The sequence below is a fragment of the Streptopelia decaocto genome, assembly GCF_964273445.1.
Source record: "Streptopelia decaocto genome assembly, chromosome: 9".
Classification (NCBI taxonomy): Eukaryota; Metazoa; Chordata; class Aves; order Columbiformes; family Columbidae; genus Streptopelia; species Streptopelia decaocto.
In genome coordinates this window covers 4,796,319-4,823,457 of record NC_138664.1, presented here as the reverse complement: position 1 = coordinate 4,823,457, position 27,139 = coordinate 4,796,319, and the positions used below count along the sequence as shown (strand labels likewise).

The 27,139-nt window shown below is 42.7% G+C and overlaps 1 protein-coding gene across 6 annotated transcripts in view; it reads left to right on the top strand.

Annotated features, from left to right (window-relative positions):
• Nucleotides 1-5,934: 5,934 nt before the first annotated feature.
• The window catches only part of ZFAND6 (zinc finger AN1-type containing 6), a 37,368-nt gene continuing 16,163 nt past the window's right edge, over nt 5,935-27,139 (top strand). Inside the window, exons 1-2 of one of the 6 annotated variants that reach the window (XM_082061326.1) lie at nt 5,935-6,045; nt 8,834-8,926. Coding sequence is in view for 2 of the 6 variants with exons in the window: in XM_082061324.1 (XP_081917450.1) it covers nt 13,042-13,121 (80 nt within the window). In the remaining 4 variants the exon portion in view is untranslated. Of the gene's footprint in view, nt 6,046-8,833; nt 8,927-10,875; nt 11,023-12,994; nt 13,189-27,139 lie in introns of those variants that run through there. The other 5 variants (XM_082061327.1, XM_082061328.1, XM_082061329.1 and 2 more) reach the window with 5 other exon arrangements.

The following is a 27,139-nucleotide window of genomic DNA, read 5'->3' as shown; positions in this document are numbered from 1 at the left end:
TCTCATGACATTTTGACAGAGAAGATTAACTGTCTCACTTAAGGAAACACTGATCAGAGCTGCTTTGCTGTAAAACTTTTTATTGTTTGCAAATTTCAAGTCATTCCAGTATCCAAGGCTGCTTTAGAAAAAGACTTCAGGCATTATAATTTTACAAGAAGTGAATAACTGCTTGGAGATTTTTGCAAAACAAATGGCTTGCTTCTAAGCAATCAAAGCAACGCTTTAGCTTCTCTAATGAGGTAGTTCTCTTGAGGAGCTGGAGAATACCGACACCAGATATTCCCTCTGTTGTTGCAGCAGATTTCTCTGGCATTGACAAATTGCCTATGAAATAGCAAGGTCAGATGGACAGTAACAGAACAAACAAGAGCATCAAACCCGTAGCTGTCCGGTGCTCTCAGCATTCCTAAGCAGGCAGGTAGACAGATGAACAGACATTTTTGTCATTTGGAACATTTGGAGCTAGATCCTTGACAGATGCTCCAAGCATACTGTTTGCTTTCTAGACACCAGGATGTGCCCAGGCCCCAAAACTATTTACACAGAACAGGCAAGACATTTCTTTGTCTCTAAACCCAAGAATCCAGCGACACAGTCGGAGCTGAGAGCTCTGCTACATGCCGTGAAGGCAACAGAAGGTTGCAAAATCAGAAACTGGCCCACAGCACCCTCAGGGATGCACTAAATTCTGCTGGCTTTCCAAGGCCTCGGCAGGAGCGCTGCTGCTTGGGGACCACCAAGCAGGGCTGCTCTGACAACGGGGTCTTTGCTCCCCTTAAACTGCAAGGACTAGAGCAGAGTCAGATAGGGCCAGCTTTCTTCTGTGCGTGGAGACTCTTCAGTGGCCAAAGGAATATTGCTGTCTTGTTAAAGCACCTCTGGTCCCTTTACACTTACAGTTTAGTGCTTGGTTGCCAGAGCCTCTGGGTTTTCTGTACAATGACCTTTTTGTGCAAGGGTTTATGCAAGCATGGTATATGGATACTTTAATGTTACAGAATTTAGGACTCCAGATTTTAGTTTTAAATAGTAATTGATACTAAACCCCTGGTTTGTACAGTAGGGTGAAAGGCAAGCATATATAGAGGCCAACGTGTTAAGATGCTGCTGTTATGGGTAGGATTGAGGAGGCCAGAGAGGCTGTGGTGAGACTGGAGCTGGCTGTGTTGATGACTGGACATGCAGAGAGTGAGCCACTCCTTCCCTGAAAGACTTTACTATCTCCATAGACAAAGCAAATGCGCAAGAAGAAAAAGCACGAGGTACAAAATAATTTATTTGCCTAAAGTTACTCACGAGCTGACAATGGCACACTGTTCTCCTGAATACCAGGGCATGCTCAATGAACTATTTAACACAGATGTTAAAAGCTTAAGTAGGGAGTCGTTAAGGCTTTTAAAAGCCCCAGCCCAGATTTCTGAACAAGGCTGTCTAGAAGGAAGCTCCCAGATTTGTAACCATGCGGCCAAATGCTCTGCCTCATTTTGAAAGATGCTGAGTAGCCCAGTAGCTCCAACCAGAGCCAGACTGGAGCTCTGGTCTGTGGAGAACCTCCACCTTACACTGCTCCCTGCTCGAGAAAGACACCGAGCACGTAGTTTGTTCTCAGGTCCCTTCTGTAGCTCCAAGAGTATCAGGCTCTGGAGCAGGTGCCATCGGTGGCTGACCTGAGTCCCCTGGCCGCTCTGATGCTGTCTGACAGCAGTGGGCATTGGCCAACGTGCTCCACCTGGCATCCCGCTTCCCTGGTTTTGCTGTTTTAATCCATTCATTTTCAGTCTTTATCCATTATTTTTACCTGCTCTCCTTGGTGATCACTTAGCTTTCCCCAGATCTCCTTCTCTTCTCCCACTCCTTGAGAGGAAGAAAAACAATTATTTTTAGCGATGGACTCATCTTTCTGACTGGGAAACCAGTATATAGAGTATTGAACCTTTTGTACATTACAAGGCTTTTTTTATTCTGACCATTTTCACAATATACTTGATCAGTAAGACTCCAGAATGCCATACATAACTGCTAAGAAATGGGATTTTCATTTGTGCATTTTTAAAAAATAAGAAATAGTCCCTGAGTTGTTTTGGAAAATCAGTGCTGAAAGCTGGAAATCCCAGTGGTAATCAGTGTGTTTTCATTTCCATATGTGCATCTTTCTTGCAAAATATGTAGCATCGGCACAGTAAATATCCTTTATATAATTTAAAAGTAAAATGCAGCATGAAGCATGCTGTTGGTTCTTGATGATAACATCATATAAACAGAAGCACGAGAGAATCTTAAAAGATCCTGGGCCAGTTTCTGCTCTTGGCTAAAATCCTACGGCCCCCTTGAAGTCAGTGACGTTCAGGGCTTGTGAATACAAGCAGAATTTGGACTCTAACTCTACAGATCTCTGAATGTGGGCATTGCAATAGAGAGCTGGCATGGCTGCTCTATAGGGATGCTGCCAAATAGCTGCTGGGCCCAGTTTCCAGTGGGCCTGGGTGACTGAAACCCCAGCTCATCCTGTTAGGATAAGGTGTAGAACAAAGGTCAAACCAGCTGTTTCAACAAATCCAGCGAGATTCAGAGTCAAATCAAATTTAAGACGGTTCTTCAAGAGAGTCTTATTCTTATTTCTTTTGGATTTTTATGGGCTGTCTCTCAGGAAGTAGGGGCTGATTCTGCTCTCACTAAAGCCAATGGTGAAAATCACAGCAGCCTCAGGGGATGCATGCTGGCCTCCAAACAACTAGATTAGAAGAACTGAAATGATGTTAGCATTAAACGCCTGATCCAAAGCCCACTGAAGTGAAGAAGAGACTTTATATTTACCAGCTCTGAAAATAAATCTACCTTAAAATGAATACATTACTAAGATTCCTCAAGTGGTTTCTAAAGCTTTAGCAAAAGAAATAACAAGCTACTATAGCAGAAGCAAACATAAAAAGAACCAAAGGAAAAGGCCCTCTGTGTTAGCAGATAGATTAAATGGATTTGCAGGAGTAAAAATTAGAAGAAACTCCTTTCAGAAAATTTGTGCCAACATTTTCTAAATAGTTATATGAATAGATGGCCCTTGAAAATAAGTTATGCTGAGCTACCAAGGTGATGGGAGCCTTAAGATATGACGGCCAGATCTAAATAATGCAGGTCAAGGAGATGAAACGCAGTTCCAGTTGTGATGTTTTAAATGAGAAAGTAGCATTCACCAGTTTTTTCCATTTTGTCCATACATCATCAAATCACCAGCATAGCTGGGAAAATTTCACCTCCTTCCTGGGTATTTCAGCTTGTACCAGGGTCCCCTGCTGAATTGTCTGGAGCTTCTTTTTGACCGCTCTGTTGAAGCAAAAGCATGCCTAATAGAATGAAGTTGTTCCATGAAGATGAATGTCCCATTGCATAGCAAGCTCCACGTGCTTCTGGCAGTTGTACGTCCTCCTGAACATTCATATGCTCTTAAAAATCAAAGTTATACCTATCAACTTAAGGTGGATGAATCACCTCTAACTCCTCTGCAGTGGTCTGCAGAAAACAGGCCTGTTTTCATCTGCTGCCTCATGGTTGCTTTTGACTCCCCATCTTCTTTAGCTGATTTCTGCCCCTTTCTCTGGATGGTTAACAGCTCAGCCACTTCTCTGATCATACACTTCCCTCTATCCTTATCCTACTTGTGTTCAGCAAGATTTTTTAGCCTGTTAGTCTTGAGGTCCCCAAATGAGAAACTTGAATGCTATTTCTTCAATATTATGTTTTCCAGTCATAGTGGATCAAGATGTAAATTTAATTTTTAACTGCATCCTTTATTCTACCCCAAGAGTAAGCCTGACCATCTTGTTTATGAATTTCCTCCCTCAGAGACAGTTTGACTACTGGCTTCTTCATTATTTTTTTTTTTTTCTGCAGATGACATAAAACCTCATGTTCCCTATTTCCCAGTTGTTTGCCTCTTTTGAGTTGTGGCATCTTCTGCCCATACCAAACATGCTGATCCTGAATGCTTCAAGAAATCTACTTACTCCAGCGTTACTGTAACTAAAGTTTTCTCATTTTGGCACATCAGAAAACAGATGAACTTCATAGGCAACTTGAGGAAGATCCCATCTGATCTTTCTGCTGCCCCCCCTTGACATTTGATACCATAACTTAACATTTGTTCCACCATGTGTTGCTGGTCAATAACTCCTGGCAGGAGGTGTCCATCTTGTTCACTGTTTGCATTTTCCTTTTTATTCCCGCTGCTGTAGTGCCAGCTGTTGCTCACAACTGCAAAGCAATGAGTTGGCTTTTTTTTCTAAACAGACACTGTGAATGTTCCACCCTACTATTCTGCATCTATATTTGTAACAATGAGATGAAACCTGGCACAAAGAAAGCAGTCTGAGATGAACCAAAGGGAATTTAAGTTTTGGGTTTTTTAAAAAAAAAAAGAATAACATGATCATGGAGAGGCTTGGAGGAATGTGATCATCACTCCCCACAGCTCCTTATGATTACTGCCAAGACCATGAAAGCGCTCCAAATAATGTTGTGGGGAATGCTGTGATACCCACATGCAATGCAGGTCATCTTCTGTTCATGCAACCTGGCACTTGGAAGACTTATTGCATCAGCAAAGACAGCCAAGAGTGAATAATCTTTACCAAAATAGCTGTAAAGCTATGTTAGCACTTCCACGCTGGTTGCACCAGCATTTTCTAGTGTTGATCCAAGCTCAGATATTTAAAACAAAACAAAACAAGATAGGAGCCTTCTTCCATTAAGTGCTTCTGCCAGGTTTATGGATCTACCTCCTCTGCTCACAATGGTGGTAATAGTGAGCTCTTACCAGTGGAAGATCTCTGCTCAGACTTCATCTTTGCTGAAATCTTTGTGTCCTCTTGCCTTCCTTAGCATAGTCTCAAGTTCCTCTGCTCAAAAAGAGACCAAAAATTTTAAAATCTCTTCACTGTTCTCCTAGGAAATGGACACGTTTTACCTATCCTCAGCTCCTCTGGCTCTACTTAAGCTTCACAACTGCTCATTTCTTTTTCCTCCTCTGAAACTCTCTACAAACTCAGCTCACCCCCTGGCAGCTCCTCCACTCTCAGCCCTCTCCTCTCTGCTATCCGCAGATAAAATTCCTCTTTTATTTGCCTTGTTTCATCTCTCTGGAATCCTGTCCTCCTTTTCTATCCGCTTCAAGCTGCCAAGTCACTCATCATCCTTAAATCTCACCTTTAAAACCACCTTTCACGGTGTAGTTTACAGTTGCCTGTGCCATTAGGCGGGACTGTGTATAGCGGGTGCGATAAGCAAATGTTCTATATAAGAATAAGCTGTGGTGTATTGTCTCTGAGCCCCTTGATGGAAGACAAACAAAAGATAAACAAGTTATGTGACATATTGTAGATAACATGAGATCCAAGACCCACAGCTGACTTTTTAGGGAGCATGTAAAGTGGGTGACAAAGGGGCCTCCATAGAACTGCTCAGAGCCCACCCAAGTGACTCCCCCTCCGGCAGAAAACCTTTTCCTTCACGGGTCTGAAACACCCCCCAGGGCAGGGGGGTGGCAGCAGGCGGCTACACAGGACTGTTACAGCAAAATGAATTTATTTGGTGTGGGCTGGAGGGTGGACAACGACGTGCGAAGAGGCTGGGGGGCGTGAGTGGGAATGTCCTCACGGGCTGCCACCAAGGGCGCCCGTAGGCCCCGACTGGGCCCCTTGCTCGCCCCTGCAACTTGCCCGGTGCTGGGGGCCGCTGCCCCCCTCCCCCCGGTACGTTCACCTCAGGGCACTCGCAAGGGGGGGGGAAATGTGGGCCGGGCCGCTGTCCCTTTAAATAGCATTCTGCGGTTTACGTCGCCGCCGTCTCCGTGTAATAATTAGTCGCGGGCCGTAGCCCCGCCCACTCCGCCTCACGGCCACCCTTCCCCGTGTTCGCCAATCAGCGCCCGCCCGCGTCACTCTGAGGGCAACGAAACACGGAGAAAGGGAAAAAAAAGTTTGGTGAGGAGCGAGCGGGGCCAGGCGGGGCCGGGCGGGCGGCGGCGGGACGCGGCGGGCCCGGAGGCAGGTGAGGGCGGCGCGGCTGGGCCGGGGGCTGGCGGACGGGCGAGCTGGGGGCCGGCGGCCCCTCTCTGTGGCCGGGCAGGTGGGGCGGCGGCCGCCCGCTCGTCCCTGGGGGCGGCAGGGGGGCTGAGGGAAGGGTTTGCCCCCCCACGTCCCCCTGACTCCCGCACCCGGCGGCCCCGGGCTTGCGGAGCGGCGGCGGGGCCGGGCCGGGCCCAGGGCCCCGGAGCTCTTTTTCTCCCTTTTTTGGTCGTTCCTTCCTCCTTCCTCCCCCCCGCCGGGCAGCTCTTCGCTGCATGCGCAGGAGCCATCCCAGGGCAGAGGTGTTTGTACTCGTGTCCTTGGGTGGAAGGGGAGAGGCCGGGGCCGGCCCGCGGCGCGCAGCCAGCCCTGTGCTCCCCGCCCTCCCCGGAGTTATTTTAGTTTGGCTGGGAGAAGCCGGGGGCAGAGCGGCGGGGTCGGGGCTGGCAGCTGCCGGGCCGGGGGGGCTTTGGACTTGACCGAGCGGCGGTGCCTTGTGAGGGGGGGGCGTCCCCGGGGGCTCCGGGGCCTTCCCCCGGGCCGGGGCTGTCGGTGGGTGCAGTCCGTGTGCTTGTTTGTTCTTGGGATAAGTTTCGGGTGGTTTGGGGACAGGAGGATTCAGGAAGCAACATGCAGTTTGTGTGGTGGCACCTTCCGCTTAAACCGAGGGTTTAAGCCTCCACGGGCTGTCACCCCTTTGTGCTTTGTCGTACCCGAAGTTCTTGTTGTTGTTGTGTTCACTGAGGAATCCTGCGAAATTTAAGCAAATATACCCCCTTGTAGGCTGTGCAGTAAGCCCGGAGTGATAGGTAAGGGGTGCGAACATCCACTAGTTTCCACAGGAAGTTGGTGTGGGGGAATCTTAAAAAATAAAAGCACTAATTATCTCACTGCTAATAACAATGGCAACAATAACGAAATGCAGAAGCTTCCACTAAATGTGCTGATGTAATGTAGAGACAGTCGGCAAACCCGAAGGTAGTTACTTCTGCCCCTGCATGGACTGACTTCAAGTGCACTGTTGTGTTCTGGAGTCCGTTCCCTGGCTGTTTGTCCAGACTTGTCCTGTAAACATGTCATTACATTGGAGTTATGGGGAGTAAAGAGCATTGCTGAGTTTCTTTCATTGTGCTAAGGATCTGTGCTCGCTCCTTAACTCTGCCAGACTGTGTACACTGAAGGGAGGAGGGTGCAGCTTGGTAGGCTGCCCTATGAACTTCAGGGAGAAAAAAACCTCGAACTATTTTCTTCCTCCTGCTTCCAAGTAAATGATTTTGTTTGTCTGATGTCATCTTAAATAACTTCTTTCACAGATTGCTAATCCTCTTCTGAACTGTGGATGATGGTAACTCAGCAATTGAGGAAGCAAATATGTCAATTCCTTCCTTAGTCTCTTTCCTGTCTCTCCTTCAGCTTTTATAGCTTTGCGTTTTGAATTCTGCCTGATTTGTTTATCTGGTGCTGAGGTACCTACACCTGTTCTTTATATTATCACGTAACATAGAACAAGAGGACTAGCTCTTTTCTGATTTGTCATATATGTGTTTAGGCCAAAATAAGTGTGTTTTGGGAGGATTTTTGTTCCTTATGATACTGAATATCAAAGTTGATGACATGTTGGTGGCATAATTCCTTAGGCTTACTACTTTTGAGATACAGGAGATGAAATTCTTCACTACCAAAGAAGCTCTCCTGTGTGTATTTCATAGGATACCTCTTAAAATATTTTTTGTCTTACAAAACTATGAATCATTTCAAAATAGTAACAGATTAAAATAAATTTACTTCTCGACTAATAACAAATTTATGGCAAAAATGAACAACTTTGTACATTACATAAAACACTTTTAAGAGTGTGATCTAAGAATGTAAGTTTCTGTTTCAACTTTCTGTTGCTTTATGGTCTCAGATATCACATTCAAAACTTTATACAAATAGCTTAGAAGAGATAGTGGCAAGTTATCAGAAAGAGAGTAGCATTAACAGAAACTACTGAAAAGTTGCTATGGTTACAGATAAAGGTAATCCCTGTTTCTGTGAAAGTATGTCCTTTTGTAACAACTGTATTAATCAGTTTGATTTCTGAGAGAATTGCAAGTATACAAACTTCTGGCTCAATTTTCTTGGCAGCTAATAGCTATGTAGGTTTATTAAAATACTGAATGGGCTACGACTTGGATTCAAGATACTTGATTTAAACTACAAAGAGTGTTAGAGATTACATATAAATGTACTTGGAGCATTCTGAATTCAGTGGAAACTGGTGTACTTTTTTTTTTTCCCTGAAAAGATATCTGATGTCAAGGAAAAGTCTTTTTAAATGTCTAGATCCTTTCTCAAGGACTCTGACTAAAGTGAGTGATGTGGCCAAGTATCACTGGAGTCCTCAGTGGTGCAGCTGAATGAGATATAATTCCATGTCCTGATTAAAAACAAACAAAGAAAACCTCAAAAATAACCTGAAACCAACATGGCAACTGCTGAAAGTGACTGAGACCAGTTAAGGATGTGCAGCTTTATAGACCAGGAGATGACAGGGGAGGGTAAAAAACGTCTTATTCTGTACATAGAAAGAAACAGTGGGAATTTAACATGTGGATGAACTTTAAGCTCTCAGAGTAGCTAAGCTTCCGCATAGTTTGAAATAGCTGCTAAAGCTTCCAGGGGAATGTGTTTCTGTCTGGTGCATCTGTCCTGCTGTCCAGACAACTGACCAGTCCCCTCTGATGAAGATCTGCTATTTACCACATGCACCTTTTTGTTGTTTCCAGATTTGATTATTGCAGTGCAGCAGTACATCTTGGACTGAAAGCAGCAAGAGAAAACTCAAAGTTCTTCAAGATTACTGAAATCTCATCAGTCTGGTATGTTGCTCTCTCTAGACTCCTGGAATAGCAAGTTGAATTCTTTGCATGTGAGGGCCTCTTTAGTTACTCTTAAGGATACAGAAGTTCCTAGGACTGTTTTTTCATAGGCAACTTCATTCTCGTGAAATAATAACGCTGCTAAGAGCTAGGAAACCGTGTGTTGCTAGGGTTGTGTAGAAGGTTGTTTTTGGTCGTGGTGTTCGTAGCAGGACAGTGAATCTGCGCTGCAGAACCTTCAGTCAACATAAACTCTGAACTTGTTTTCATCTTGCCTAACCAGCCTAAAGTCAGGTTGGAAAGAAGCTATTGCTAATTGATTTTCTAGAGACTGCTCACTGATGTATTGAAGAATGTATAAGAATACGAGAATGAATGTTTCTTCCATCACACAGGAAATTTTTTTCCCTGTCCCTATGTAGACATGGCCCTCATGAAGTTTACATTGTTTAGGTTTGATTAAAAAATTATTACCAATGTCTCTGAATCATTTCTCAAGTGCCAATGTTATGAAATTCCTATACTAATGTGCTTTTAAAATGGATCTTTTCCAAAAGTATCTTACACAGCAAGTTTATGGGAACTGTTTATAATAAACAGGATTGCAACATCTGAGGCTGTGAAAGGAATGGGAAGCTAAATATTACTTTTAAAGCTGTCTCTTATAATAAAAAAGCTAAAAGTCAAAGCTAGAATTGTTAAAAAAAATAATAAAAAAAATTCAGCACATGCTGTAGTGCTGACATAATTGACAACCAGAGGGTAAAGTCCTTTTCTACAATGCAAGTTCAGTATGTGTATGCAGCAAGCAGTTCAGTGGCTTTGCTACTTATTAACGTGTACAGAATCTGGGAGGTATAAGGTATTCAAGAGTGTGAAAAACAGGTGCAAAACTGTGAAGAAAGCTCTTGTGATTCACACTGATCTGTTGGGAACTGGATGGCGAGTAACCATCTCATCTAATCCCTGAACAGCTATCGCATGCAGCTTTTCATCGCTACTATTCTGGTCTCTGTTTGAACTGGTGACTTAAAGATGAAAGGCTCTGTTCTTGATCTCTTGAGCTGTCAAGTCCTGCAAACTTGCTGTCTTGTGTGTGTGTAAGATTACAGAACAAATGGCCTTTTAGCTGGTCCATGATTACAATAGTCAAGTGAGAGTCAGGTGCTTTCTCTTGTTACTGTCCTCAGTGCAAAGTTCAGTGGCAGCAAACTGAATCTTTTTACACTGCTGTCGAGGCTTCCCTGCTTAATGTTCTTGCAGCTGCAATCTGCTGTTTTAATTTTTCTGCATTGCTACAGGTAGTGTAAGAATAGCAAAGGCTGCAGCTTGGACCGTAAAATGGTGCCTCTGTGTTTTCTCTAAAATGTATGTGTGTTTACAGGGAAAATAGGTGGTTTATGTGCACAAACTGAGCTTATAAGTTAAGCTTTTTAATGTTTAGTGTCAGTAGGTCCTTCAACGTGGGATGATAACTTGAATAACATTTTTTTTTAAATGTCCAGATTCCCAACAGCGAGATACAGATGTGTTTACCCCTAATTTCTAGTCCAGTGGGGTAGGGTCAGCTGTAAAGCTAGTCTGGATACCCCACCTCACAGATACTTTTGGCGATCTTTATTTCTGTGAGGACAGCAAGTTGCTCTTGGGGCATTCTTAATATGATGGTTTCATATTGTGTGGGGTGTGTTTTTGGTTTTAAATGAGATGAGGTAAGAAAATCTAGGAGGTCAGTGCTGAAAGGAGGCGAATCTGCTTTGCCATTCCCCTTATGCTCTGAGGAAGCCACGCTCTTGCTTATCAGAACCTAGCCAAACTTCTGCCCGATCCATGACGCAGAGGCAGGTGGAAGGGTCTGATGAGCACCAGAGCTGGGCTGAGGGAGTCAACCAGACCGCGTGACTGGGAGGGGAAAGGTGGGGAGAAAGAGGGATGACACTTCTCCCTTGTAGTGATAAGGAGCTGCTGGTTGCCAGCATAACAGAAGCACGAGTTGAAGTGTGGGATGTTTGACGATAGAAATTATTTTTCATCACCATTGCAGTTGCGATTTGGCTAGACTTCCATGGTAGCAAATAGAGCTGGAGAGTTTTGGGGTAACTGATTTATTTTTATTTTTTCCCCTTCCATTTTGAAGGTACCCAAACAATAACTGTAGGATTATCATGTCCTCTTCTAGCACTAGGTGGTTTTGTTGGTAAGAGTTGTGACTTCTGCTGTTGTTTTTATGGGTTTGAAGTTCACGTGCTCTAAATTGAAGCTTTCCAAGATTGGTTACTGAGATACTTAGAGGATGCTTTACTGGTGTGTTTTGTATGCATGGATTACGTTCTTGGTTTTGATTGCTTGGATAACATTTGGTCAGAGAAGTGTCACGTAAGTATGAGCTCTCAGTTGTTCTCAGGGAACCTGAGTAACTTCTAGCAGTGCTGACTCTTGCAGGGCACTGAATTCATGTGCCAGGGTTAAGGTCTGGTTCTTTCAGCTTATGTTTTAGGTTCTATAGGGGAAGTTATGTAAATGTTAATTCTGTTTTTTATAGTGCTTCATCTGTATTAACTTCCAACTGTACTAATTGCTGCTTTTCAGTCCTATTTGGATTTGTGGTGTGATAGATTGCTCTGAAATAGAAGGTAACGCAAAACATGCAATTCGACTGTTTTAGAGGAATTAAATGTCCTTCCTGAAGGTGTTTTTAATGCTCTTTTGGTGTATGTATCACAGCTCAGGGGAGCACTTAGCTGTAACTGTTTTCCTGATGTTGGTATTTGCAGTAAAGCAGTATGCTAAACTGTCTTGGACTTGATTCATCTACATCGGGAAAGTTAAAACGGCTCGGTGTTCTGCGGTGCGGGTGGGAGGTGAAGTAAGGGAAGGCTGCTCTGGCGCTGGCTAGAGAAAGGTGCTAAGAGCCAGGAACGAGGAGGAATTTTTCCTTTCTGCCCCTGCACAGTACAAAACCAACACTGACATATGCTCTGTCTTCTTCTAGCTTAATATTTTTAGTTGACACTAGACACGTGAAAATGTTTTGTATAAGGCAACCTTGTTCACCAGAAGTCTTGTGTAACTGTGGTGATACTTTGTGGGTGCAGGAGGGAACAACACTGACTCTGCTGTGGCTCTTCCCCGCAAGGCTTGTTTGGAATGAGGCAAGGTTTTTCTCAAATGAGACGTCATATCTGTGCTTGTGAAATATTTATTAAGCCTTGTTTTGTTTTGACTCATGTGTGTTCCAGGCTTTTCACTTGATAGATGGGTAGGGAACAAGCATCGATGTTTACATTGAGGAAAAAGAAACGCTTTTAATCTAAACGACAGGTTCGTTGTCCGGTGTTAAGAGGAGGCTGTGCTGTGAGAAACGCACTTGACTGTCAGAACGTGAACAGTATTTTGCAGATTTGTTCAGCCAAGTGGAGGCTGAATAAGCACGAAAAGTTTCTGGCAGGAGCCGTGGCCCCGTGTGAGATGGAGCCGGTCACTTCCTGCCGAGCTGCGCTTTGCTGACTCACGCTTTAGTTGGGCGAAGTCTGTGCAACTGCCCCCCGGCGCGTTTGGAGCCGGGGTTACCGATTCATATCGAGTGCCCGGCTGCCCAGGATAGCCCCACTCACCCCTGGAGCGGATGGGCTCAAACCCCACATCTCCTTTTACCCTGTGGGCAGAGCCAGCGGCGGTTGTGTCCTCGCAGCGGGAGAAGCGTCTCCAGCCCGCTCCGCGCTCTCCCCTTCCCCGCCCTCGACCCCTCCGGCTCGGGAACGGGGTGCTGGACGGGGCGGGGGGGGCCCCGCAGGGCCCGGGGCTGCCCGCAGGCTCAGAGGGGCCGCCGGGGGGCAGGCCGCCCGCTGTCGCTCGCCGGGACACTCACTGGAGCTCGCTCGGGGCGACGCGTCGCCAAAGGTTGTCGTTTGTCACAGCCGGGAGCGGGGTGCTGTCCCTTTAAGAACCAGCTTGCCCAGGGTGTTCTAACCTGCTCAGCGTAACCTGCTAGCAAGGAAAAAGTTCTTTAAATAATGGATACGCCGCTCCGCCAATTGCGGAGCGGAGTCTGGCCAGCGGGGCGGGGTTGCCCTCGGCTCGGCCAATAGGGGCGGGGGAGGCGGGGCTCCGCGTCCATGCTACGTTGCGCCGAAGTACAGCTTCAAGTGAAGTTAATCTGGGGTGAAGCAAACAGAAAATTGTGGAGATTTCGTTGGTAGGAATTTTCCGGTTCTAATCGCGTCGTGTGGCGTTATTTCGCCCTCTGGGGCAGCGAAGTTCATGTGCGTGGGGCTTTTTTCGTTGTTTCGCTTTCTAATGATGGCAGAATATTAACATTTATGCAGGGAAGCAGAACAAAAGGGCTCTTTAGACAGGAAATAAGGTGTTGAGAGCCTCAAACTTGACCGAGTTTCTTTTGTCATCTGTTGGCTTGCACCGGGTTTTTTGGCGTCGAAGGATCGAGTCGTTCCACCTTATCTTACGGAGAATTGTTAATTCTAAAATAGCGAGGATAATGCTGCTGTTTTGGAGTTACACAATGTTACAGGAAGAGAGCTCGATTTTAACTCTGACTTCTCTGATTCTGATGAGATTTGAGCTAACTAATTATGACAGCTGCTATGGGATTATTCAGTGATAGCATTTGCTCTAAGGCATTTGTCTTAAATTGTCTTTTGTTGTATCACTGAAGACTGCTGTGCTGTTGTCTGTGTGTTTGTTCTTGATGAGATGAATGTCTCGCAGGTCTTTAGCATTTAGAACAAAGATGTGTGAAAATTATGTAAAACACTGCAATTTTTCTCTTTTAATCACTTTTTTTTCAGAGTATCTGGGTCTGTCAGAGCTCTGATTACAAACACAGGCAGGAAAATAAAGTGTTATTGTCCCATGTTCCAGCTAAAAAAGAAAGGGGGGGGAGAAATAGAGATATATAGATGTTGGTCAGAATCTCTTGAAGCCTGAATTGCACAATGATAGCAGGTGTTTTCTTTGAGGCAAGGTTATTTTCAGTTTCTGTACAAGGTTTATCATATACGGTATTTTTAGTGACACTTTATGCATCTAGAAGATCTTCAGGAACAGGAAAAGTACGATTTGCTGTGGGTGGCATGGGACGGGGTGAGGGGGAGGAAAGCAGGAAGTGGCGAGTCAGGGAGTTTTTAGTGAGAATGAAGACTTTCTTTTAATTGTCGTCCTTTCTGTATCTTTGACAAACATGTTAGATGAGGCCACATACAGAACAATGCTTTCAGAATGTTGAATATATTTTCTTCCCTAAATATTTCCTGTTTTTTATAAAAACATTTGTGTGTGTACAGCTGCTCCTGGCGAATGGAAAGAAATACTCATGGCCCAAATACTTGTTGAGTCTAAGCAGTTTCATGGGGTTTGTATGATTAATCAAGGTGATAGGAGAATGGATGTAAAAACTGAGCAACAGTCTTTCAAATGACAAAGGAAAGCAATTGCTTAGACTATTACTGAATGTAAACAAATGTGGTTATTAAAGTATACCTCCTTCTTTCAGTTTTACATTGAGCCATTTTGTTTACTCCCCAAATGCAGGCTATGGTTTACTTTTGTGTGTCTTGATATACTGGCATATTGCCAGGCTCTGCTGGCTTATAGGTCTGAATTACTAATTCACTCTTCCTATCTGTTTTTATCTATTTATAGCATTTTTTAAAATATTTTAGATTGGAATTAAACTCTAGAAACACTACTGTAGAATGAACAGTGTCTAAATATGGTCTTTCAGCTGAGAGGTGGGCCAGATGTCTTTTATCAGGGGAGATATTTAAAACTGGGATATGTAAGTGTTTAAATACCTGGATTTTGATTCATTTCTTAACTTGCAAGTGATGCCAGGCCTAGATTGAGTGGCTAAATCAGATGTCTGAGGTGATGGCAAGAAGAACAATATAGTTAGCTATAATTTCTATAAACTTGCTTTATGAGTATGTATATTAGAGTTGCTTAAACAAAAGGAAGCAAATTTGAGTATTTGTGTGCTTTTAAATACTACGTTTAGCCAAAAGCTGGTTTTGCTTAGAACAGGAAAAAAGCTGAATACATGAGGTAACTTAATTCATATTGCTTGATGACTGAGTAGCCATTGTTCTTGGGGTCCCCTCTGCTCCCCAACTAAATTAGGAAAGATAAATAATCTGGGACCAATTCTCCTGTTTTATTCCACATAGAAGTGCAATGCTCAGCTCTCACACCAAATGTATACAGTTCTAATGCAGGCTGTTTGTAGAAAGCAAATCTGCCCTAAAGGATAAACATACCACTTTGCTGGCACAGCTGTACAACTTCTGTATTCAGGCTACAGCAAATGTTTCTTGCCTGTGTTCAAAGCCGTCGCTGGCAGGACTCGTGTTGTCCCCGCACGACGATTGGTTGTTCCAGCACTTCTTGTTCATAAAACCTTCTCCTGCACATGCTCCATCTGCAGATCTTAAACACTGTGAATGCGTTGTGGGCTGTGGGATTTATGTGTCTGCTTCTTGTGCCAGGATGGAATATACATCTCTGTGAATAAGACATTCTTAAAGTGATTGTAAACCTGCATGCAAAATGCAGGACCCCGTTTTATCTCCCCTTGTTTATGAGGCAAAGGGGATCTGTGCTCTATGGTCCACCTGGGTGGGACTTACCAGCATTGTGGTGTGTGGCCCACCGTGTGCAGGGGTGGTAACTCTGCGCTCTGGTTCTGTTTACTGCTAATTGGAGAAGGCTGCGCATCTCCCGTGGGATGATCTTTGTAAAACATGCTCGGAGCCTTGGGGAGGGCAGTTGACCATCCTGCAAACAGCAACATGGGCTTCAGATCCCTCCTTGCTCAGTGCCCTCTGCTCGGGGCCTCCAGCCGCTTCTCCGGTGGAGCGGGTCGTGTGAGCACTGGAGACCAAGTCAACTAGGCTGGCATAAATTGTTCTAAATTAGTGGCTTGAGCCAACCCAACTGGCTCTCTTCCTCTCCTCTTCCTCCCCCTATTTCCCCAGAGGTTTAGTGATCATTTCTGCTAATTACTGTGTGCCCAAGGCATAAGGGAGTGGGGAGAAGAATAATGTCATCTTAGAGTTTCAGCTGGATCCAAAAAGGGACACCAGCCCATAGTTTGAGATGTGGGGTCAGGCCTGTTAACTCATTCGCTTGTGGTTTCTCGGGAGGAGGTGGTGAAGGGGTGAGCTCAGGAGCTGCTGGTGGTGACAGCCGGGCTGTGACAGGGAATGTCCACGCTGGAGGGACAGAGTTCCAGAGCTCTGCAGACCCACGGACTCCTCAGCGTCGGCCTCCTGTGGTGTGGAGCTCAGTCTGGGTGGGGCAGATGATCCGGACACTGATATTTACACTGTAGTAAGGTTTTGTGAAAATACGCAGTTAATTACACATAATTAAAAAGATATAAAAATAGCTTGGATCTGGTTTTGCTTTAAAATCTACTTGAGAGGCGTGAAACATTTGGGATTTTAAAACCTGCTCTTTTTTTTTTTTACCTTTAGAAATATCAGGAACATGAAGTCCTTCTTCCCTGTTCTTGTTGGATGTCTCAGATGTGTCATAAGCTTCTCAGCCCTTAATTGAAGGGGTGGGGTGATATATTTTTAACAGATCCCTTCTTCCAACCGTGTTTATAGGGCTTTTGAGCTAAATAGAGATTAGCAAAAACAAAGCTTTGACGGTGTAAAAAACATTTCTCTTCAATCAAGTTGTGTTTTTCTGCTTGTTCTCCAATTGTTGATAGAAACTGTTTTTTTTTTCATTTGAAAAGTAACTTTTTTTGGCTATCACATTTTGCATTAAGAGATAAACTGAGTTAAGTCCTAACTTGATCCATCTTCTGCTCCATTTAGATCAACTTAAGACAATCTTTTGAGTATTACTTAGACAAATGAACTCTCGCATTTGAGTATTTCCTAAAAATAGCTCCTTTTTAAGCAGAGGTTTTATTAAACACACAGCTCTTCCTTTAACTAAATTGTTCAGCAATCTTGCAGAAGCCAAATCCGTCTCCATGCTGAAGACCACCCCTGCTCAGCTATTCTGCCCTGTCAGGATCTATTTGTATCACAGTGCTCTGACCTTCAGGATACAGTATTTGTCAGTCTGAAATGTAATAATCCTGTATCTGGAGAACTAAACTATCAACAGTGTGGCTGACTTGGCTGGCCCTGGCAACCACCTGAACAGTTTAACTAGCCCAGGGTTTAAGATGACGCTGGGATGGTATGTCCTGTGATTCATGCTGCTAATGCATATTTATCTATGTGAAGGATTAGAGAAACAAATATAAACTTAATAATCAAATTGGAGTAGGAGCATAATAGCAGTATTTGAGGACAGAAGTGAGGTGCTTTGAGTTCATTGAAGTGTTTTGCATTGGATATTTTCTGGATTTTGTTTTGGGTTGGTTTGTTTGTTTAAAAAAAACCCAAATAAAACAAGAAACTCAAAAAACCAAGGACTTATGTTTTCACCATTGCCTTGGACAAGGCAGGAGGCTAGACAGTTTTTGTGTGTGTGCCATTGAATGTAATTAGGTTGATGAAAGCAGAATATTGCATGGGGAAAACAGATCTTTTCCTCTTAAGTTTTTAAATTATACTTGGAGGTAAGATGCAAGAGAAAACCACTGAGTCTGCAGGCGAAAATGCAGAATTTCAGTACCTAGATTGGACATATTAATGTATTTTAATACAAAAGGCCAACTTAGATTGCCAGAAGCAAACATGTCATGAGTTGTTGATTGTGCTGGTTTTGAGGATGGGGTGGCAGGGGAGATATGAGGCTGCAAAGAAGGATAAAATTGTTTCTCCCCTACCCTTGTATGAATCAAAGATGTTTTTCTAAAATGGTATCTGGAATCAAGGCCTGAATGCAATGTAACATTATGGTGTAGCAGAATGTAACAGAATGACCTTGCATTGGAATCTGCACCATTATCAAGGCAGGGGCAAAAGATGCATCTGTGTTTGAGTATTAAACGGTGTAGAGGTTGTTCTTCCTGCCCAGAGCCTTTAGCATTAGGTAAGAAGCTCACAAGGTAGTTTTTGTTGCTGGTACAGGAGAGTTTTCTAAGTGAACTTCACCAAACTTCTTGTGTTGGCATTATGCTATCCAAATATCCAAGTATGACGTACTGTTGGATATTGCTGTTAAGTCCTTGAATAACGTGATTTTGTAGGTATTAATTGGAATTAGTTATCAAACAAAGGTGGAAAGTGACTAGAAAAGTAATTATTTTAGTGTTTTATGGTATCAAAAGTATGTTTACTAACTTGGAAAGAAGAAAAAAAACAACCAACAAAACCCAACCAAAACAAACAGAAATGCCCCTTTGTGGGAGTATGGAAGGACTTACTGGGAACATTTTTTTAGGGAGGAGACCTTAGAATTGATCAACAGGATTGTTTTGAATATGAGTGTATTTTTGTGGGGTTTGTTTAAAGTATCCTAGGAGAGGATGAGGGTGGCATTAGGTCAAGGTGTATTATTAGTTACATAACAAACAAATTGTCAGCTGAGTGTGACAAACCACGCGGGGGCTGAGACGAGAGCTGAGATCAAGGAGTATTTGATTTGTTGTGGACTGGCTTGGCAGCCGTGCATGAATTTTTCTGCCTTCCTAATATGTCTAGTCAAACTTGACTTAGTGCTTTGATTGTGATTTAAAACTCCTATGCATAGCAGTGGAGTAATTGACTGGCTTTAAAAAAATATTTGGAAAACAACAACAAAAAAATCTAATTTCACACTCTGGTCACTTGGTTGATTGTGTTACCTTCCTGTATTTGCTTTTCTCTAACTTGGTGTCTATGAAACTTTTGAGTGTTACCTGTGGTCTCTATTACTGCAAGAATTAGCTTTTTATTCTTTGATGTCATAATGTGACCGTGACCCATGGTGTTAAGTTTATACCTAGTCATTCTGTATATAAATAAATCCCTGATTAGTTGCTACCTACTTATCCTTCTATCTTCTACCTCAGATCCCCCACTGCACAATCAGAGTGCTTGAATTATCACTCTGCTATGCTGAGGAATTCCTCTGTCCTTGCCACAGCTCTGACACCTTAATTTTTCAGACTGTCAAGGCCTGAGATGAAGACTTTATTGAAACTTCTTCATATGCCCTGATGGCTTGATCTGGTGAATTCGCACAGGGTGGCACAAACAGTGTAAACGCATGTTGCAGTGTTGCTTGGTTTACTTAAGCAGCATCAAGCTGGTTGTAAACATGGCAAAATCTTTCCTTGAAACCCAGAGTTATGGATTAAAATGGTTAATTTTTTTTTTTTAGTGTAAGGAATACAAATAGTCTTCAACAGCAGTGTGGGGGTTTTTGTCTTCATAAAGGAGTGTGAGGCAGAAGAGATTTCTGGCAGATTGTGTTAGGGCATTGGGCTTTTGTTTTTCAAACCGTGGTACCTGTGGAATTAACCCAGTGTAATGGAGCAGCTGAAGCTGCAGGACCTGTGAATGCATCTTTAGGCCAAGCTGAAGAGCATCAGTCTTGCTGATCTCCCTCTTGATTCCAACCTTATACAATAATAAAAGAGAATATGTTGTGCTCTTTTTCCGTTGTTTCCTGATGGAAGCCCCTTGGCTGATGTGTGTTAATGGAAGGGAATGAGCATCATGACAGCAGCACCTTGCTGACAGTTGAGGTTTGGTATCTTGTGAGCAGATTTTGTTCCTTCTTCATCCATTCTAAAGTGTGATACAGGCTTAAATATGCCAAGCAAAATAATTGAAGAGAGATCTGGTTTGTATTTTCTATGTTTGTCTACTTCTCCTTTATATCAAGAATTTTCCTTTCTCTAGAAAGTGCTGTTACTCTGTCATGTGTCAATCTGTTCTCTGGCAGAATACAATCACCGTTGCAAGAGGATAAAAAGAGAAGTCATGTACTTAAAGAGTTATTGTTCAAAATGCTTCTAAAATGCTAATTTCTGTTTATGTGACTTGAGTAAAAAGGGGAAATCCCATGGTACTACTTAACAGCTTGGCCCTTTTGGATAAAAGTCCCTCCCTTAAAGCCATTTATGGCTGTATTTTTCTGTGTAGAGTTGTAGAAAGAACTCTGTACAAAGGTACCGTCGTAATAAATGGGGAGACAGTGGCATCCAGCCATGCTATTTTTAGGCTATTGTGCTCTTAACTTGCTGATCTAAGTGTTCTGGACAGCAAGTGGGAGAGACATTGTATGAGAAATGCATGCTCACGTAGCTGTATCTTGTCTGAAAACAGAATGAGTAGCAAACTTGGTTATCAGAAAGGCAGTTTGCAGAGTTTTACCTGGAGTATTAGTAGGTAAAAAGGATGCCCTGGTGATTAAAGCACAATGTTTGCAATGCAGGCTTTACTCGAAAGCTGTCAGCTCTGGCTTGCTTGTCAGCTGGGAAACTGAAATACATGCAGTCTGTTCTGTATGGGCTTGAGAAAGAAATGTAAAAAAACCCGATTTTCTGTTCCATGATGGCAGTGGGAAAAATGCCAGTTGTCCTCAATCAAGCTTCTTCCAATGGTTTTTAAGCTTTTCCCAAGTACTGTAATGACCTCTCCATCTGGGCAAGTGGTGTGGTTTTGGAAACCTTCAGAAAGGAGAGTGCCTTACACTCTGCAAATTTGTCATCGTTCCTTAGCCCCTTATCTATTAATCTGACACTGTCTTGGATAGTTAAGGCTGACACAAGGCAACTCTTACTTAATTTTTACTCTGACCTCTTGGTCATGCATGCATTTTTCCTGGGCTTATACTATGAGCAAGGCTGTGTCTTAAGAGTTCCATTCTGATACTAATCAGGTAGTTTCACCTTCTTCCTGCAGTGCACTCTTAACCTCGATTCTTGTAGCACAGAGCTGTCGAGCTCCACTGTAAGCCAGATATAAGAACCAATCCAAGCTTTTGAAGAACGAAGTCTTCAAGGTAGATCAGCTCCTGGCCCAGCAACACTGTGGCAACAGTGATAGATTTTAATAGTTAGACATCCAGTAACTTGTTTGGGAACATGTAAGCTGGCTTCCCCAGTGATTGAAATAATTAAGGGAAAAAATAAACCACCAATGAAAAAACCTTAGAATAGCGTTAGGGTTAAAACAAAGTAGCACCTTTGAGTCCCTTGGCTAAATTTAAGTGCATTGCAGAAGACAAGGAATGCAGCTGTGTCACAGGGAATGTCATACTTATACCTCTTCTGCCGAAAACTTGTCCCTAAATACCCTCTTTGTTTGGTCGGGCCTCAGCTTTAGGTTGAGTTCCCCGTCAAACCACAGTAAGGGTATTGTATAATTTTGAACACTTAAATTAGACATAGTGCATAATTCTAAATAGCACAACACATCATGCATGATAATCACAATGTTCTTGGAAGTTGAATTCAAAATGCCCTAGCCAGAAATGATGACGGTGATAATTTTATTTATTAACAGCTTGAAACCCTGATATTAGAACAGGACCTCCTTTAACATTAGGCGCATGTAGAACTATAGCATTATAAGCTAATTAAAATTCTACATAGTGCTGTTTACAAAAACAAATTATAATGTATTTTCTGCTTACTGTCAGTTCTCAGCAACAGGTGTTTTGTTAACAAGAAGCTGTCTATTTTGGGAACTCATGTTAAAGCAGCTTTTATCTCTTCTGGGTTTCATATGCTTAAAATAAGTGAAACTTGTGCTGTATTGAGAGAAGATTACTTATTCACTGAAGCTCAAAAGAGGCGATTACTGAATCTATATCTATTCTTTCGGTAATTATATGAGTAATCTTGTGTTTGAATCTTTCTTACAGATTATTTTTCATCAGTTTGTAAAGCCAAACCTGTTTTAAAATAGAGCATCAAAGATAGTTTGTGGAGTTGCCTTCCTGCATCCCATAAACTTTGGTGGGATATCTTAAGGGAATGTAGAGAATTTTTGGCTCACCTGATTCTAATTTTACATAACCTCTGTTTTCTGAAATGACCGGCTTCAGTATATGGTGCTGAAGAAAGCAGAATGAAGCCTTGTCTTGTCTGTTTCAGAGTAGCTTTTTTATCTTTCACAGAGCATTTTAAAACAAGGCGCTTCTGTAATCTGACTGATTTTAAGTAAACCCCGAATTTACAGGGCTGTGTAAAAATGTGGAAGAGCAGCTTGAGGATTCCTGCAGTCTTTGGCTTGGGTACCTTAATGCCAAAGTACAGCTATGAGATAGTAAAAGACCAGAGGGAAGAAAAGGACTCCTCCAGCAGTATCTGGAACCAGTGCAGCCGGACACCGGTTCAGCTGCGCATGGTGGAAACTGTGGTTTGTGCGAGTTGACGTAGCAGAGTGCTGACAAGTAATTACTGAGATGGTTTGATTTTGCTAATGGGTGTAACTCCTGAATTTTTATTCCTCTTGAGCAGAGACACCAGAGCAAGCACTAACTAAAAGTATAGTCTTTTATTAGTAGTTGCATGTTCTGTCACAAGTGTAACTTCATTTAAGGTTTTTGTGGCAGTCTTGTCATGGAGAGAGCCATCTGCCAGAATGGATCTGCTGAGCCTGTCTGCCTCTGGCCTTAAATCTTGCATCATCTGGGTAGGTTAAATTGAGTACAATGTCACATTTAGGGAGGAAAACACTTTGGTCTCTCCTCTGGCTTGTGTATGGACACACAGTGCTTTGGGTAGGACAGCATGAGCAGTGGGGCAGCAGGCCAGTGTCCTCTCTGCTTTCCTCAGATGTTCCTTTTGGACTCCTCATCATGACTTTCTCAGAAATACCAGCACATAAACAGCTTCCCAAAACACATGACATGCTCTTTCTCATGGTCACTTTTCTTGGTCTGCAGTTCCCTCAGAAATTGTCTTTCTTTTGTATGCAACAACTATAGTTACTGTGTTTTTTCATGTTGAACTAGTTATCTTTATTGAAGGTCCCTATTGTGTCCTGCTGTAAACAAGTGTGTCCACCTCGAAACCAAGAAGTGACTTAGGGGGGGTGGTTTGTGGTAGATTGGTTTAGGTTGTGGGTTTTGTTTTTCAGTTGCATTCAGGTTGACGTCTCCAAAAAGACAGCTTTGTCAGCTTAGATTTTCTGATAGTCATCACTGAAAAATCAGAAACTTAGAACATGCTGGTGGTGCCCGTTCTGAAAGCATCTCTGTAGCTCTGTGGACTGGAGTTTCCTGGTTTAACTGAGGTTGGCTGCAAATGTATTGTGCTGCTGGGGAATAAGAAGTAAATAAGCACCTATTAAGTTTTCCAAGTCAGAGGAAAAAAACGATGTTTCTTTGAATTTCACAAAGTTTGGATACTGTCATATGCAAGGGCCTGATTCTAGTGGTGCTGCGGTGTTAGTCTTAAACAACTAAGTAGTACAAATATACATGCAGAAATGTACTACAGTGATAATCCTTGGCATCTTGAGCTGTATTTTGCTGCTTTAGGCTCAAATTGAAATACATGATAAATAGGTGGAAAATTCTTGGAGGCTGTGTACAGAGTGCTTCATTTAGTCTTTTAGGTGCTGCAGCAGTTACCAGATGCTCCAGCATAAAGTAGTAGTTGTTCTCGCAAAAACCCACCATCACGTACTGAAAGCTGGTAGCTCGATGTGGCAGCTTTCTGGAATTCCAGCACTTTCATGAAACTCCTTTTGTCTGTATTCTGCCTTTTTGAAATCCCACATAAACAAAATGTGATTCCTCCTACTAGTCGATAAAATGTACCTGTTACACTGCTCATTATTTAAGTGTAATACTCAGTAGAGTAGTGAGCTTCATGGAATTGCCTCATTTAGTATGGTGACTATACTAAAAAGTCTGGAAATTAAATAAGAAAAACTTGCTCATACTTCTGGTTTTTGTTTGCAGACTTTAAGTGGTCACTGCAAGTAATTTGATGCATTTTTCATGAGGTGAATGAGAGTTTCCAAGGGACCCTGTTTTACAGCAGTTAATTGTTGGCTCTAGTAATCCGTACTTTGCAGAGGTTGAGCGTGGCCACAAGTAGTAATTACAGTTTCCAAGTAACATCTATTAATAGCGTATGCAGACAAGCATAGAAAGCCGAATCCTCATTATCAGTGATCTTCTTGATACCAGCGTAGTATCTGTGCGTCTCTGTTCTTGCCTAGTAAGAGTGAAGAGGTTGTAGTGAAATGTTCCCTTGTTCCTCGCGCAACCTTGAGCAGCAGAGCAGCCAGCTGTAGTTAGCAATGTACGCGCTGTGACACTGGAGGCTTTGTCTGCACCCGGTGTTCCCGGGTTCTGTAATGATGTAATGTTGGTAGTATGATATTCTGGCTCAGATTAGTTATGAAAGTTGCTGATGTTCCTTCCCTTCCTAGGACCTGAACTCTCTTTTCTGTCCATCTGCCACTTCTGAGGTTGCACTTTCTCTCATATTTGTGGCTCTTCTTTCCCCTCAGTAGGATTCTTTCAGTCTTTCTCCCATCTGTAGCTTTCTTGAGGGTCCAAATTGTATTTATATTGTAATTCTTGTACTGAAGGATTTAAACTTGCTGACTGCTTAGAAGTGAAGAAAATACTTCTGTAGCTCTTTCCATCTTTTTGTAAAGTTTCTGCTAGGAGTGTTTTAATATAAGTACTTGATTTCAGTCTAAAATAAGTCCATGCATGAAACAAAAATAAAAAAGCTGTTCAACAGGAATAGACTGGAACATAAGTAGATATTGGATGACTTGTCAAGTGAGTTGGGAGAACATCTTACATAAGTCTTTGGTCATTAGTTTGAATATTTTGTTTTTGATATGTCATTATATAAATTCTGCCTCAGTAATTCAAATTACAGCTTAGAACTGTATTCAGTTGTGAGCAGGAAGAAAGCTGGAGGCCTGCTGGAACGAATGGAAAGCTTTAAAATGCATGGATTCTCTTGGTGCTGAGGAAGTTGGACAACTCCTGTGTTTTGAAAAATGCAGCAGCTGTGTGTTCTGCTGCTGCAGGAACAGAGGTCACTGCCCCTCCAGATCTGCTTGCATAGTTGGTCCTTAACCATATTCACTTTTTTAAACTCAAAGCATTCTGATGAAACTGGGTCAGAGTGTAACTACATGTGTAGCTGTGCTGGCAAATCTGAACCAGCCGTAGTGTTGTAGCTGCAGATGAAAGGACATGTCTGAGTGCAGCCAGTGCGCTGGGCTGAACCGGGGTGACTGAGGCCCCTATTCAAATCAGCCAGTTCTTGGCTCCACAGCAAGTTATTGGGACATGGTAATGCCTGCGAGCAGCTACAAGTGGCTGCTCAGTGAATGTAAATTGAGGCCTTTTGGAAGAGAGCAATGGAATAAAAAAGAAAGTGGGACTGTTCTGTAACTTGTATTAATTTGCGAGTCTAGTGCTTTATACCGTGAGTAGTGTCCTGCTTCCAGCAGGACACCTGAGCAACTGTCTCTGGAAATTCTGCTTTGAAGCAGTATCCTTGAACATAGTCAGTGCTTTGGTAACTTCTGCAGCAAGATTCAACAGAGCTCTTAGGCCTTTTTGTGGCATTTCTTTTGATAAGCCTGTAGAGGAATGCATTTCCTACTGATTGTTTTTTGTACCAACATGCCTTTTCATACGGTGATACATGTGGTATCAGGTATCTCTACCAGTACATGCTATAAAATGAAATGTCATGTTGTTTTTGTTTGTTTGTTTTGTCTACACTGCTTTATATCTTGCTTTTATTTGTGCCGGTGATGAAACTTTGTCTTTTTAAGATGTACAAATCACAATTTTTGTGGTTTCTTCCTTGCTTCGTTAGCACAAGGGGAAAATGACTGTTAATACTGGTGCTATTTAAATCAGTGCTGAACTGCTTTGTTATAAAGGTGATTATGATAGAAGAGGGGATATCTTAATCACTTGTTAAAAATTGGATTCATCCTTGGAGGTGTCAGCTGCAGTGTCAGTCCTCAGTGCGTGGATCTTTGACAGTGAAGAGAGAAGCTCACACTAAATGCTCTCCTTTCTCTTTGAGAACCATTTCCAAAGCTGGTGTCAGTGTGGCTCAAACTGTGTCTGGTTTGGTACTGCAGCTAAAGCAGCCGAATGCTGTTTGGGTGGTCTCTTCTGCTTCAGCATTAGCATTTGGGAGGAATCCTTCTCATACCAGTCACGAATTGTAGGAGTGTTTGCAGAATACAAGACACTATTTCAGCCGGGGTAGTGGATGCGAGGATCTGCTTACTTTCCTTACCACAACCTGAAGTATGAGGACAACTAGAATTCAAGAGACTGACTTGTGTGCAGGATTTTTTTCTTTTTGAGAGGGGGAAAAAGAGAGATTATTCCTCAACCTTGTGTATTTAATCCTGCTAAATGCTGCTCTCTCTGATCTTACTGATTAACGTTTGAAGTCTATAAAGCAAGGCTATCAGTAACTAGTAGCAAATAAACGTTTTGATTAAAAGGAAAAAAAAGACTAGTACCATGGTGCCTGTTCTGTGGGGAAGGGATATGCATAAATATATCGTTACTTGTTTTGCAGAGTCTTGGAAGAGATGGCTCTTCCTAGAGAACCTGATATCCAATACTTGCTCTGTTTTAGCATTTACACAGCTTCAACTCTATATACATTTTATAATCAGGAATATGCTTTATATGGTTCTTTGTGGTTGTTGCTTGGTACAGGGGATAATTTACTCTCTGAGGATGTGCAGTGATGAGGGGGACCTGTAGCAGCAGACTGTTACATCAGTTGCATGAGAGATTTTGGTGGGTCAGGCCTTCTAGATACATTAAGATACCTGTGTATGAGAGGAGTGAAAGGAATGGGCAGCCTTTAAGCACTATATTTGTAGGAAAAGAGGGACTTGGCATGGTAGCACACAGCTCTGCAGGCTTCTAGTGACAATAAATATGTTTGTATTGAGACGAAAATTACCAGACGTAATTTTTGCTTGAGCTTAACAGTTTTTTTAGCTAAAACCAGATTATTTATTCCATAGTCTTCAACAAAGTGGATGTTGAGGGTTTTTTTTTTTTTTTGAAGGCTTTTGCCCTTTCCTTTAGTATGCTTCTCGCAGTAGCACTCATACAACTGGTTATACAACTATAATGTAGAACAAAGCAGGGAACATACTTAAAATATTGTAAAGAGTTTTGTTGTTGTTCGTTGGTTAGTTGTTGTTTGTTTGGTTTAGGGTTGGTTTTTATTTGTTTTGGTTTTGTTTTTTCCTTTAAGATGAAGCAATTCTGCATTCAAAGTAACAGGATGACCCCATGAACATTCTGCGAGCACAGCTTGGA